The 14,940-nt window shown below is 33.2% G+C and overlaps 1 protein-coding gene across 10 annotated transcripts in view; it reads left to right on the top strand.

Moving 5' to 3' along the window:
* The window catches only part of RFX3 (regulatory factor X3), a 274,512-nt gene that overhangs the window by 197,845 nt on the left and 61,727 nt on the right, over window positions 1-14,940 (top strand). For all 10 annotated transcript variants that reach the window (XM_036021696.1, XM_036021688.1, XM_028512691.2 and 7 more), the window contains 2 exons: window positions 6,572-6,753; window positions 10,743-10,862. In XM_036021696.1, the coding sequence (XP_035877589.1) occupies window positions 6,572-6,753; window positions 10,743-10,862 (302 nt within the window). The remainder of the gene's footprint in view (window positions 1-6,571; window positions 6,754-10,742; window positions 10,863-14,940) is intronic.

Genomic DNA, 14,940 nt, shown 5'->3' on the forward strand with positions numbered 1-14,940 from the left:
TCAAAACTTTTCAAATGTGTTGGGCTTTTTGAAATTACTTTCTTCTTGAATTCATAAAGTAATAGTGTTAATGAATGTGTGAGTTAAGCTGCGTAAGCAACAGTTAAATGAGTGTTACTTCATGGCTTCATATTTTTTATTATGTAGCATGACAGATCTTCCATACTGCCAGAGGCATTTCAATGTACAGAGAGTGGGTGTAAATGTCACTAATGCACCGGTAATCTTTCTTTCTCAAATGTCCCGATTCATTGTTATTACACCTCTGAGATACAGTTAAATTCATTTAAAAACTCTTTTATAGGCAAGTCGTCAGAAATACAAATGATTTTTGTAGATAGCACGTCAAAGTGGAGAAGGGATCAGTGTTTCTGGTGACCAGTCAGCTTTTCCTTTCTCCCTGAGCACAGAAGACCCTGTTGCCTTTCTGTTCTTGCAAAGTCAGTGATGCTCCTCATTCCTATTAGATTTATCTAAGCAACTAGAATAAACTACTGCAGGCATTCTAGTTGAAAACCACCTGCTAAGGGTATTTTAAATTCTGTTAACCTAATTGGTGATTTTCAGTTGTATAGAAAAATTTTGGTAGGGATTTTTAATGAAATACAGTTAATATTTTAAATATCAATAAACTATAAGTTGCCTTTACTCCTTCACTGTATAGGACCAATAAAGAATTATTTGAAGTTTGTGGGATTCTTTGAAGAGGACACGAATTCACCTTTATAATAGTTCTCTGGTTTATCAGTTTGTACAAAGGGTTAATTTTATTAGACAGAAAGTTCAGAGAAATTGTTGATAATCTGTGTCCCATATTTATCAGTTTCTAAAGAAGGATCATGATTTTTTAGCTCAAATCTATTGTCATTCTATTTTGAAATAGGGACTAGAACAAATTTCCTATTTTCTCATTATGCATTTGATTGTTCATAGTAATTCAGAAAATTCTCATTAGGGTCAAATCACAGAAATCATCCCCTCTCAGTGGAATCCAGTATGATTGCTTTGTTTTTCATCTTCCTTCCTGCACACTAGGCAATGGAGCAGGGCATTAAATTACATGCCCCCTTTTCAGCATATTCTTCAGTGTCTGTAGTACTGCTGCTATGCTTTTATAATTACTGTGTCATTATCATCCAGGTTGAAATGCATGTGTTAACTTGTCTGTTTCCTAATGTTTATAGTGTCCCCACCTGTGACTGAATACAGTGACACCAAATGCCATGTTTTATCTTATTAACAACAACATAATGGCAATTATTTTAGTAGTAGCATTTTATAGGCAAACAGAAAACATTTATTGACAAGTGAAAGTTCCAAGAATGTAAGGATTTTACATATTTTGTCCATCGATGCTTCCTTCGTGTCTAGAATAGTGGCTGGCACATAGCAGATGCTCACTAAATATATTGTAAGTGAATGAATATAAGAAACAAATAATATAAGGGAACAGTCTTTATCTTAACCTTCAGACTTCTAAGTAACTTTACCAGTCATGTGTACATTTACTTGATATGCACTGTTTGGGCATATGTGTGAATACTGTTGGTGGGGAGTGATCTTCTTCTGGCGCACCAACTGAGTGAAAGAGTGTATGTGCACTCTCTCCACGTGCTGCCAGCAGTTTAAAAGTAGACCCTGTTCCTTTTTTTCTCCAAACAATCTAATCCTTTGAAAAATGATAGCCAAGGGTGATATTATTCATCTCATGTTTTTAGGGTGATACTTTTGATTTAACTTTACATCAATCTGTTAGTATAATAATTTTTATTTAAATGTTTTTATAAATGTTTTGTATGTGAAGATGCTACAGGTGAATGATAGTCTGCCTAAGTCAATTAGAATGTTGTTATTCTCTTCACTGAAGACTTTATTTTATATCTCTATGATATAATTAATATAAATTAATATTTAATGGTTTATATTGTATCCAATTTGTGATATTTTAGATCATAAGTTTGAATGTAGAAATGTTCTTAAGTTAATTGTTCCCAATTTTCATATAATGTTCTTTAGCTTGTGCATTTTTAAAGAAATTCCATTTAAAGTATATAAAAAGCTTTAGGCATTTATTTTAGAGATTTTTTACAATCTAGCAAATAATTGTTTCATGAATTTTATTGGTTTCAACTACTGAAATATATTGAGCTCAAAGCAAAACTTTGTTTTATACTCACTTTTGCTTGCCATTCCTATATTGTATATATAAGTTATGACAGAATAAGACTTGTCAAAATGCATATCATCAATGAACTGAATTTAAAATGAATCCTAATGGATGATAATCCATCTGGGGAAAGTGAGAAATGTTACATTTAAATGTTAATTGGAGAATGCAAGATGTATTTTTTATTTGTCAATCAATATTTCCCTTTGGGAAAAATAGGACCTATTCATCTTCCTTAATCTATCCTGATTAATGTAGGTTAAGTGAAAATCTTGCAAGATGAAATTATCTAGGTTTCTACCCTTAAAAGAATTTATGTTAGTTCATTAGTAGAATAATCAGCTTTAAATGGTAAAGGTTAAAAGTTACTGTGGTATTTTATGGGCTTTTAAAATCACAGGTATATACAAATATTTTATAAGACATCTTACAAAAGAATAAAAGAAATAGTTATAGTTTCATTCTAAATTATTTAATGTTAAAGGTGTTGAATGCTAGTGTCAAAATACGTTTTATTAAAGACAATACCCAAGGGAAAAAATACATCTTATAATAGGTATCAACTTTCCTTGGGCAATACATGAAGTGTATTTATGCCTTTAAATTATACTTAACTGCTAAGTTTCTCTTCAATAAAATCAATCCTTTCTTATACTGTGTTTTAGACTCAAACATCTGATTTATAATTTCATCACTGTCAAAACTTGAAGGTTTAATACTAACATGTAGAATGCAGATTTTCATTCCCAGCTAAAACTCAAAATGTTATCTGGTAGGTCCTAAACCAATTTCCAGATACCCCTTGAGTTTTTGGAGCACTGCCCCTAGGTGACACAGTTCAGCTGTTGGCAGGCTTCCAAGCTGAGACAGTCCTGGCTGCAGCAGAGCCATCTCCACCCTTCAGGGCTTTTACTTCCACTGGACTTCTTTCTGCTTTCCAAAGTGACCCCCAGGCTTCTGTCAAGGAATAAAAGCTCTCCTGTAAACAAGGGACAGGGGACAAAATATAACTTTGCTATTGTCAAAGTGATAGTTACTAGAATACCCACACTTGTGGAATTTTTTAACCAACTAATCATACACGCGTGTACATACACATATGTGTACATCTGTGCACATGTGTGACATGGACATAAGTGTGAATATATGTATACATGTTTGTGTGCACACACATAACAAATAAACACAGATTTTTAAAAACTGGTTTAGAAATGAAGAATCTTTAAAAATGCAAATCATTATAGTAAGAGTTTACAAAGTAGTCCAGATTATTTGACTTGCTTAGTCATTTCAGAGGACCACATAAACAATCCAATAAAAGCTTTATTTTCTCTAAGTTATTGATTGAATTTGACTAATATTATTTAGACTTCAGGTTCTTCTAAAGCCAACTTTTGCTGTAATTTTCTCACTCTGTGAAAAAAATTTTTAATTAAAAATGGTCTGATTAACTCATATGTATAAACATACCATTGGACTCAAAATATTTTATATTGAACTTAAATGTTTGCATGATTTTTTACTTTTATAAAAGATAATTTATGATAAAACCATCAAATATTTTGTTGGATTTACCTTTTCAAATCCTTTTATTATTTTTTTGTACAAGATAATTTTCTTGATCATGAGAAATTAATAAAATCTCATTTATAGATATTAGTCTAATTTTTCATAATAAAATAGGAGAAGACTAGTAACTAGTTAAAGCAGTTTACAGAAATTTTCTGTTTATATCTTGCTAATTAAATTATTTTTATTTGCTTTGTATCTTTCTCAAAATATTTTACATCATATATATTTTTATTGTTCAAGTACAGTACATCAGATATATTTTATTATGTACATTTGTATATAAAGTCTATTACAAAATTGATTATTAACCATTTCTGAAAAGAATCCTTAAATTAACATTTCCTATGTAGATACATGTGTTTTCATTAACAAGGAAAAATTATTTTATTTTTTCTTAATTTTTTAAAAAGAAATCATACAATTTGGGCTTTGGCAATATGCATTATTTTACCAGGATACACAGATATACATACAAACATGCCTTTGAAATTTTAACTCATGCATTCTCTGCTTGTGGATGTGAGTGTTTCGCTAGTTTAGTTATAAAATATTACTGTTTATCAAAAAATATTCCAGTTTTTATATTTGCCTTTCTGGGGATGGCTTTTCCTTACTGTCCCCTAATGTTTCTTGATCTGAAGAACCTGAATTTCTCAAAGAATACTTCTGTATTCTATACTTCTGTATTCTGTATTTCTCTATTCTTAATATGTTAAGAGTAACAATGGAAGGCTCAATCCAGTCTCTGCACACGAACAAGAGCCAGCACTCTGTGCAGTGTGGTGCACGAGAGCTGCTCCAGCACCGTTCAGACGAGGAAACCGGGCTTTCAGACCCCAGCCCTGTTGTTGAGGTGTGTGGTAGAAGTGTGTGAGGCAGGTTTGATTGCCACATTTTGTGCGTGATTTCCATCAGTTGCATTTATAATCAACCAAGTCTTAAAATTTAAAAAGAAATGCTAAAGAGACATTCTGAATACTAGTCTGACCCTTAAGAGCTTCATTTCCCAGTTCACCTCCTCACTTTCACACTACTGATCATGTTATCTGTGTGTTATTTAGAATACTCAGAAATCATATTTCAGTGCCTCTGGAAACTTGTTTACCAACAAGTTGTAGGTGATTCATATCAAAAGAATTCTTTGACCTGTAATTTATTTCATCATAATAAAATTAATCTTTATTTTGTGTAATTCTAAAAAATGTTTATAAGGACTGTTGTATATGTTGCAGAGGTGATAGGCATGTTTAAATGTGTATATTCATGTGCAGATGTAGGTGGCAGAGAACTTCAGTCTTCCTGACCAGAGCATGATTTTTCCTTTTAGTATTCTGCTCTGTCTTATAAGCTTGATGGCTACAATTTCTAACCCAGCATCAGTATGGGTTTAAAGTAGGAATATTTGAAATTATAATGGTTCTGGAAAGCACAATTGTTATGGTTAATTAAAGGCAAATATTATGAAAATGTTTTTAGTAAATTTTATTGAGTCTGAAAGTTCAGGTTCTGAGTTTGATTACAAATCTTAAAATATGTAAGCAAAATGGAGAAATGTTTTTATTTGTGTCCATAATGTCATTTTAAGGATATGATTGTAAACTCCTAGAGGACAGGGGCGAAATCACATTCATTTTTATGTCACTAGATGTTACCCCATTGCCTGGCATATCATTGATGCTTAAAAAAGGAATTCTTTGGCTTCTATAACCTGACTTGAATTGCATGTAGAATATCAGCTCTTTATCATAGCACTTGTATATGGCATGGAAATTTTGTTGAGTCAAGTAATGTGAAAAATTTGCCACTTTTGTGGAAATAACAACTGGTAATAACAATGGGAGTAACTAGGTAACGTGTGTTGGAAACCAGACTCGAGCACTGGGATCACATGCAACCTTAAGAAAGTAATTTAAGTCTATTTTAGTTCTTTTGTAAATAAACAAATGAACAAATAAAAAATTTAGTTTTGCTAATATTAAAACTCAGTAATGTATAACTGTTAGATTTTTTAAAAATGTCTTGCTCATTCTGTACTTTAAAGGTTATTTTTTTAAAAATACACACAGGATAACATAAAACTTTAAAATGTGAACTATAGACTGAGAAAATAATTGCCTTACCAACTGCAATTGTAGTGTGTCTTCCAAAGTTATGGAAAAAAAAACATAGTTTTGAGGTAGAAAAATTCAAATGATTGTAATGATTCCTTTTCATACATTTTTTAACTGAAATGTATTGAGTTTCTTTCCTTCTGGGGAAGAAATGACTGACTCTTTTTTCTTTCTGCTTGCAGAATTCTCTCCCAGTAGTTAATTCTATTACTGTATTATTTTGTGTAAGTGAATTAGAATTTTATAGAAATGAATAGAACCTTAATATAAAAACTCATACAAGGAAGCCTGCTGTTGATGTGTTATAATGAGCCAACACTAAAGACATATTACGTGTCATGCTGCTAGGTTTGGTAACATATTTTATTCTGTAACAATTATCAATTCTTTTTATGACCAGTTAATGGGATTATTTGAATTCCCCGAAGAGATGTTTGTCTCCACGATAGCAACCAATACGAGAAAAATTATTTTGTCTCTATGTGTGTTTGGATGTTTGCAGGAATGGAGAGGGTCTGAGATCATAAGGGATGTACAACCATTTACGTTTTGAGAGTTCTTAAAGTCAGTTCACACTGGCCTCTGCATTCCAGCAGCTTACCGTCTTACAAGGCTTGACAGAGATCGAAGCATTTCTGTATACTGCACTTGCAGATATTGTATTTTTTATTCCTGTAAATTGCATGGTTTCTCTGTGTTTACTCTGTCTTATTTATACTAGCTCCAGTGGCTGTTGGACAATTACGAGACAGCAGAAGGAGTGAGCCTTCCCAGAAGCACTCTCTACAACCACTACCTACGACACTGTCAGGAACACAAACTGGACCCAGTCAATGCTGCTTCTTTTGGAAAACTAATAAGGTCAATTTTTATGGGGCTACGAACCAGGAGATTGGGAACTAGGTTAGTATTGAAAAATAAGTTTGTAAATTAATCTTTTTCAAACTATAGCAGTTCAGTATATAGTTTGAGCAAAAGTACTTGATTAAAGGTAACATGTAAAGAAGAAATACAGAATTATCTCAGTTTAAAAACCACACCCCCTCCCAGGAAAAGGAAAGCTCAGTAAATACTACCAAATCAGACTGATGCACTATCTTAAACATCAACTGAGCAAAGCTTTGAGAACTGATTCTCAAATTACATAGGAAGTAGCAGACAAACCTGTTAATGCAAGATCTACATATGATGCTTTAAAAATTAATATATATCACTGTCTTCTCTTTTTGAAAATAACCATACTAAAGATGATGAGTAAAGTAACATAGTAAGTGGAAAACTGTGTATCTCTTAAAAAATTATATTGGAATTTCTGTAAATAACTCTTGTATTTGAATGGAGTAAGAGATTAAAGCTGAGGTTTTTTGTTTTTTTTTTCATTTCACTTCTGTAGACCAATTAAGAATCATTTGGTGAACTTGAAAAATATGGCTGTTTGAAGCCCTCAATAATGAGATGGCCCTATTTACTCTTTTTACCCATTTTAAATTCTTGAATGTGAAACCATACATGTATGGAAGAAAAAATATAGTATAGTTTTATTGCATGGAAGCCAATAAAGAAGACTCTTAGTTTCTCTGTTTCCTTTTAAAAAATATATGATAGAAATAACACTTAGAACTGTGGAGCTTCAGTTTTACTTTCCTATATTTTTTACAAATTATCTTAACACATTTTCAGTAGCTTTTATTTCCTAAATCTTACAGAAATCCATATTAAGTATTATAAAAATAAAGATGGTGCCCTGTAACATTAGATGATCTACCTTTAATTAGTTACAAGTCACAACTTCATTTTATTCTAAGTAATTCACCTCATAAATTTATACTGAAAAAGGGAGTGTGTCAATTTTATGAAATTTATAAGGTCTGTATGCATTCAGAGTGTGAATTATTTCTTTCTGTTGATTTTCAAGTGATTATACAGCTTTCAGATTGCTGGGGGTTTATTTTTCTCATAAGTGTATTTTCTTCTACCTGGCTTTAAGTCCTGTGGGGGGAAAAAATAAGCTTTTTGTTTCTTAAGTATTTTCCCCCAGAACCACAAAAATTACTGTTTGGTACCTAACCTACTATCTCCTAGCTGATGGCTCAGTAGTTATGCATACTGTGCCTATATTTTAAAACTCTGGGCTTTATTCAACATTCTAATAGCTGTATTGTTGTGCTTCTTTTGTTACTGAAAGGGATTTCAATGGATCCTATTTTGAGGCTCCATTCAAACCTTGAAACACATCTTTAAAATAGAAAGTGACAAAATTAGGGTTGTTTGGGTTTGTGAATGAGTAGAATCCATACTCTGTAAGTCCATATTGCAATACTACAGCATTTATTTTCTGGTGTTCTCCCTCCCTACCCCCCCCCCCCCCACTATGTAACAATATGTCTTCTGTTCCTTTTAAAATTGTTGTATAGTATTTGTAATTAGGATGGAAAGCACAGCTTAGAAGAATAAGGAGAAAAGAAAGCCTTTGAGGAAAGTTTAAACAAATGCTGTGTTATGAGGATAGCAGAACTCTCATGCAGAAAAACTGACAATGGTAGGGGTCAAAGTGCTGAGTCTTTCTACCATGGAAACTGGATTAGCATCCACTTTCTACCTTTAACACAGGGAACAGAAAGTGAATCAGCATAAATCATGAGACAATTTAACTCAGATACTTTTTTTAAAGCAAACTGTATGCAAAACTTGTATTTGTCCATTAATAAAACTAAGTGGTGAATTTATTCAAACCAACACCAGACTTTTTCTCAAGTTTTGGAACTAAGTATAAAGTAAATAAAATCACCATGTTTATAAACAAAGACAAATGAAAAACTACCTTTCGTAGATTGCATTTCCGAATTAAGTTTAAGCCAAAACCATGGGCCATGCTGACCTCCCTCATTATCCACAGAGTAGAAAGAACCACTTCCCCTGCCCCCCCAGCCAAACAAATGTTGATTTGTAGGAAACTGAAAAGAAAGTAGACACTTCATTTGTTTTGTGGTCTCGAGAGAGACACCTTTTCACTGTGTAGTCCTGTCATTGGCTGTGTTCCCTGGTTAATGTCTTCTGCTTCCTACCCCAACACGACTCCCTATCATTCTCCACTTTGTACAAGAGAACACTAATTGGGTTTGTAGTATTTCTCAGTTTTGATTTTTATTCTCTTCTGTAGTAGATTTTAGAAACAAAAATCTAATCTCTGCAAATGGAAGGCCTTTCTTTAGAAGCATTAGGTTTTCATACTGGTTTATTTTGCTGGAACTACATAGGTATTCAGATGCCCTACGTTTGTTTAAAACTAGCAATATTATATATATAACGAAATTTTAATGACTTTTCAAATTTATAGGTCTCATATATGTTCTTTAATCTTAGAAATAAAATTCTGTTCTATTTTTTTATCATTTTCATTTTGAACCTAAGAAAATTAACTATAATTCAATAATATCATCATCACATATATTTCATACTGAAATTATCCCACAAATTTTATTTATTTATTTTTTAAAGATTTTATTTAGGACTGGGAACCAAAGTGTCCCAGGTTCGATTCCCAGCCAGGGTACATGCCTGGGTTGCAGGCCATAACCCCCAGCAACCGCACATTGATGTTTCTCTCTCTCTCTGTCTATCTCCCTCCCTTCCCCTCTCTAAAAATAAACAATTAGAGAGGGGAACAGAGGGGGGGAGAGAGAGAGAGAGAATGAATCAATGTGTGGTTCCCTCTCACATGGCCTCCACTGGGGACCTGGCCTGCAACCCAGGCATGTACCCTGACTGGGAATCGAACCTGTGATGCTTTGGTGCACAGCCCACATTCAATCCACTGAGCTATGCCAGCCAGGGCTATTTATTTTCCTATTGTATTTTTAATTGAATTTATTGGGGTGACATTGATTAATAAAATTATATAGATTTCAGGTATACAATTCTATATTTCTTCAATTGTATATTATATTGTGTTCCATTTTTATATAAAATACTTAGTTGGTACTTCCCTTGCATTTCTTTTTGTAAATGAAAGAAAAAATTGAGTCCTGATATCTTGCTATATATAGGCTTGTGAAAAACTTTTTTCGTTGCAAAAATCTACGTATTTAAAATGTTATTTTTGCAACAGTTTCATATTTCATTCAGAGCCAAACTGTCATTTCTGATAACAAACATGGTATTTCTTGTGAACAAGGGGAAATTCTGATGTTTTTATTCCAGGTGGGAATTTGCCATTTTCACAGAAAATTTCCTCATGTCTGTTGTGATACATCTTATTCAGCCTGCAAAAGTAATATGAATCCATAAAAACAGAGATGAATAAAATATGTTTCAAAATGAGTAAATGCATGCTTCTTTTTAGGTTTCAAAATATTAAATATAATAGACTTCATCACATCTTGCATCAGTGAAGTTATCTTCATCATCCCTGCAGTAATAGAACTTGAAAAATGTAGAACTTACCTAAGAAAGGTAGAATTAAGATTTTTTTCTGTTGGTTCTGTATAACCTCTTTATCATAAATTCTTCTTTAGTGTGCAACCCTTTATCCTGTTAATCAATTTTTGTTGACCAGAATTTTTTCTATTACTCCTTCCCAATTAAATTCAGAACATAAATTTGAAAGTAAAATGTAACTTAAATGGAATAAATGGACTGTTTGACAATATTTAAGAGAAAGTTTATAAGGAAAGTTTTTTTAGGGCCTTGAGCTGATAGATTCAGAATCTTATTTTGATTCCTCAGATGTAGCCACCATCAAAATATATGAGTATGCAGAACACATCACAAATATAAAACACATGCATCTTTTATATATTTTCCCAAATGTGAAGTTATATAGATATCTTATATGATTAATATTGGTTTGACTGATGTTTTGTGTCTCTAATGTTTGTTGTTCTTTTATGAAGAGGAAACTCCAAGTACCATTACTATGGGATTCGTGTCAAGCCAGATTCCCCTCTTAATCGTCTGCAAGAAGACATGCAGTATATGGCTATGAGACAACAGCCCATGCAGCAGAAACAAAGGTAGACTCCGGAGTTATCACTGACATGTTAAAGCTATGCATTTCTTTAAATGTTCGGTCTCCTTTTTTTTTTTTCTGAACAAATAGAACAAATACCTAAGTTCTTGGCATGTTTTCACTACAGACAGTTCTCAAATATGATTTAGAATTGTATTCAACCTGTCTATTTTCCAGTTATTTTAAACTTACTTATCAGGCAGCTTGTTTAGTCCCTTTTAAGTTAAATGTGACATCCCAAGCTATTCAGGCAGGGAAACTAAATACAAAGCAAAAAGAGTACACCCAAGCAAGCACCAGCTGGAGAAATGTGTTCCAGTATTTATGAGCTTTTTAACTGCTGTTTTGCACATCCCTCAAGTCATTCTTTTTGACACAGTATATATTCTTGCAGAATGTTTGGGATTTCTTACACTTTTTTAGAATCCAGCTTTCATAGATGTGAATGGTATTTGTAAGAGATCTCAGGCATTCGTGGATGGATGGATGGATGGATGGATGGATAGATGGATGGATGGATGGATGGATGGAAAGAAGAATCATGGATCGTAGAACTGAAAAATACCTCTGTCTAGCCTGGCCCCACAGCCTTCTGACAGAATACTAATATTGCTATTTTTGAGTTAAGCCCCAGAGAAATCAAATGATTTACACAAATCCATAATGCTGTTACATAGCTGAGCTGTTCTATAGCTGAGCTGTTAGATAGCTGTTATATAGTTAAGGAATTAGAACAGAAGGTACATGGCTTGTTGTTTTTTGTTTGTTTGTTTGTTTTAAGTACTACAATGTGAGAAATATTAAAATAAAGCTTTGGTCAAGGACCTATTGGAATAGAGAGGAATCTTTAGAAAATTCTGGGAGGCTTGGGAAATTTCATAGAGAAGTTGCTATTTGAGTAGGGACTTGAGGGATCAGAAAGAGGGACATTCAGGCAGAGGCAATAATGTAAACAAAAGTATAGAGCGATTAAACGTTCAAGATGTCTTCGGTAAATGCTCTGATTTGGTGAGGTTGTCATTGCAGTAGAATTGAGAAGGTTGAGTAATTTAGTGGCAGATGAGATTTAAAAAGTAGTTTGGATCATAGATTAAGGGATTTAGTTATATGTGAAGTTTTTTGTTCAGAACATAGCTTTGAAGCTGTGCAAGGCTTGGAGGCAAAACAATGAAACTTTCCAATTTTTGTTTTAGAGAGATGGCTTTTTGATTTGGGGCAATACATAATTAATGGGGAGAGATGAGAGGTAAAGACACATGTTAAATGGTTTTAACACAGTCATAATTTCTAGTGCAAGTGTCCCCAGCTGAAGAGTCAGAACAAGATTGGATAATTGTATAAAGGTATCTCAAGGGTTTTAGATTTTTAATTCAGAGATTCACAACCTTATTTTTTTAAATTGTTGATCCCTATTTTTTGAGTTATAGTTTGTGGAAGATAGGAAGAAAGGCTCTAAAAATATAGTACATCATAGAACAGTCTGTAATATGTTTGAAGATAAAGTTCGTGAGTTGTAATAAACTGTTATTGTCTTGGGTTATGATTATTGTTTTCACCTGTTAGGGCAGCATTTATAGTTTTTACTTTATGAGGTCTCAGCACGCACATGTCACAGCAGTACACAGTGGAGGTGACGATGAGAGCAAAAAAAGAAATTTGATTAAAAAATAATACATACTCAAACTTAAATGTGAAAAAACTTAGTGAATTTTGCCTAAGACAGCTAAAGCCTACTTCTTCCTGTGACATAACTGCGAAGAATCCTATGTAGGAAGTTTTCATGGAAATGGAAGCCTTCAAAAGACATTCTTTATTTTAAAAACCTGGGTTAGGTAAGCAAGATGTAGGACTTAACAAAGGTTTCCTAATTAAAAGACTCCAGAGCTATGAAGGTTAACAAGCCGTAAAACCCCTGCAATCTCAGTATAGTAGTAAATGCTTTTAGAATTAGATATAGTATAGAGGTATTTAAGAAGTGATGTAAAATTCTCAGTAATATTAATTGTTCTAACTTGAGTTAGTGTTTGCTTTCTAATGAAGTAAGAATGTTAGAGAACCAAAGCAGCACTGAAATTTTCTTTGATTTTTTTTTTAATTACAAAAGTTTTGGATTATAGACTGTGGGAATGGTGTCTTGCTCCCTGGCTGCAGTGTTAGTGTTATCAACCTCAGGGACCCTCACTGGCCTTAGCAGGACAGAGCAGGGTTTCTGTTGTCTCTGAAGAACCCTGTCAGCTGGCACCATCAACAGGCCTGAAGTGAAGCCAGAGTTACCCGTTGTGCAGAAACACTTGGATAGGAGAGGAAGAGTTTCTCTCCTAACTCTCAATGTAAGGCATAAGAATATTTGTTGAAAACAATGGAAAAAGAGCTATATCATTTGTGTTATGACTTATAAGATAATTCCAAAACTCAGATGACTCCATTGGATATATTAAAATTCACACAAGAAGAGATTGGCATTCTCCTGTTAAAATACAAGTGACACATGAAAGGTTTAAAATATTTTATAAGTGGTATAGTATTTAATATTTTAGAATATTCAAATTGTTTAAATGCCTTGAGGTTTATTGTATTCATCTAAATGTGCACATCTTCCATAGTATAAATTTACATGTTTCACATATTCTTATAGTAACAACATCAAGTATATACAATGATTATTTCATCAAATAAAAGTTTTAAATCTCAATTTGTACATTTTCTGATTGTTTGGAATCATAGTACTTGTAGCAGTAATAATGATTGTTTTGTATAGCTTTATATTTGTTAGGTATCCTTTACAGGTGGTATCCCACTTGAAGATTTGATGGGGCATTAAAGGAAATTTTCACTTATTTACAAATCAGATTTGCAGCAATACCACCATATGGAACATAGCCATGAGTCTGGAAATAAATGGAAACAGCTTCTGATTGAAAAACAGATGTCATAGAGCCTGTAGTTTAGCTTAATTGAAAAGATGAAGCCATCCTCAAGCCATTTACCTAAAACACAGATGCAGATTAGAGCACACTTGATTCACGGGAAATCATTAGATGTAACAGCTGGCAAGAGGAAGTATAAGTAGACAAAGGTCTTTTATTTGCTTTGGGTTATTCAACACAGCAGTCTGTGCCTATTCAACAGAGGGAGAAATAGATGTAGGTGGTCCCTGAGGCCCTTTGAGTATCACTGTAGTGACTAGAATCGAGTCTAACACAGTTTGATAACTGTTTGCTAATTGATAGAATTATCGATCATCGAGAAGAGGTAAAGTGCTCTGGTTAAGGAAGCAGAAGAATGTGTAATAGTTGATTTTTTAATATCTTCCGTTGGAAGTATCTCATATGAAAATAGTGTATGCACCTAAATGTGGTAATCTTCAGTTTTCAAGGAAATTCACTCATGAACTAATTTGTTAACTATAATTTAGAGAATAAATAAATTTGGTTATTATAGAGCAAAATGGAAATCAGTAATTTTCAGATCTACAAACTAATTTAAAATGTTTGCTGCAGTTTATTTTTAATATTTAAAAGAAGCACAGAGAAGCTGTTGACACATACATTTTAGGTATTCTTCCAAATCCCAGTAGCAAAAGTGGTGGAATGGAGCCAAGTGCTTTTGATAGTGTGCTGGGCTATGTTCAATCCCAGCAACCATTCTCAAAATTAAATTGCATTTATCATTCCTTCAACAAATACTTAACAACCAACAGTTGCGTACCGAATGTGCCCATCACATCTGAAAGAGATACCACAGAATCATACAGTGTTAGAGCTGGAAGGAAGAGATCACCTAATCCAACTCATCCACTTGATGAGAAAACTGGAGTCTATGAAGGGTAGATACTTGTCCAAGATCACAGAGCAATCAGGACTAGACCCCAGTCCACTTGTCTTTATTCTTATTAGAATTCCACCCTTAAAGAGGTAAGATAATCCAAACAGAAATGAACACAGTAATAAAATTTTTGCATATGAAATAAAGCAAAAAGTCACACTTTAGGATGTCCTGAATAAATGAGGAGGTATGCCACTTCCTGCCTCTTTAAATGGTCTCTTCACAGGAATTGGATTCTGTGAAAAATGGAACCTTTG

The sequence above is a fragment of the Phyllostomus discolor genome, chromosome 3 (assembly GCF_004126475.2).
Source record: "Phyllostomus discolor isolate MPI-MPIP mPhyDis1 chromosome 3, mPhyDis1.pri.v3, whole genome shotgun sequence".
Lineage (NCBI taxonomy): Eukaryota > Metazoa > Chordata > Mammalia > Chiroptera > Phyllostomidae > Phyllostomus > Phyllostomus discolor.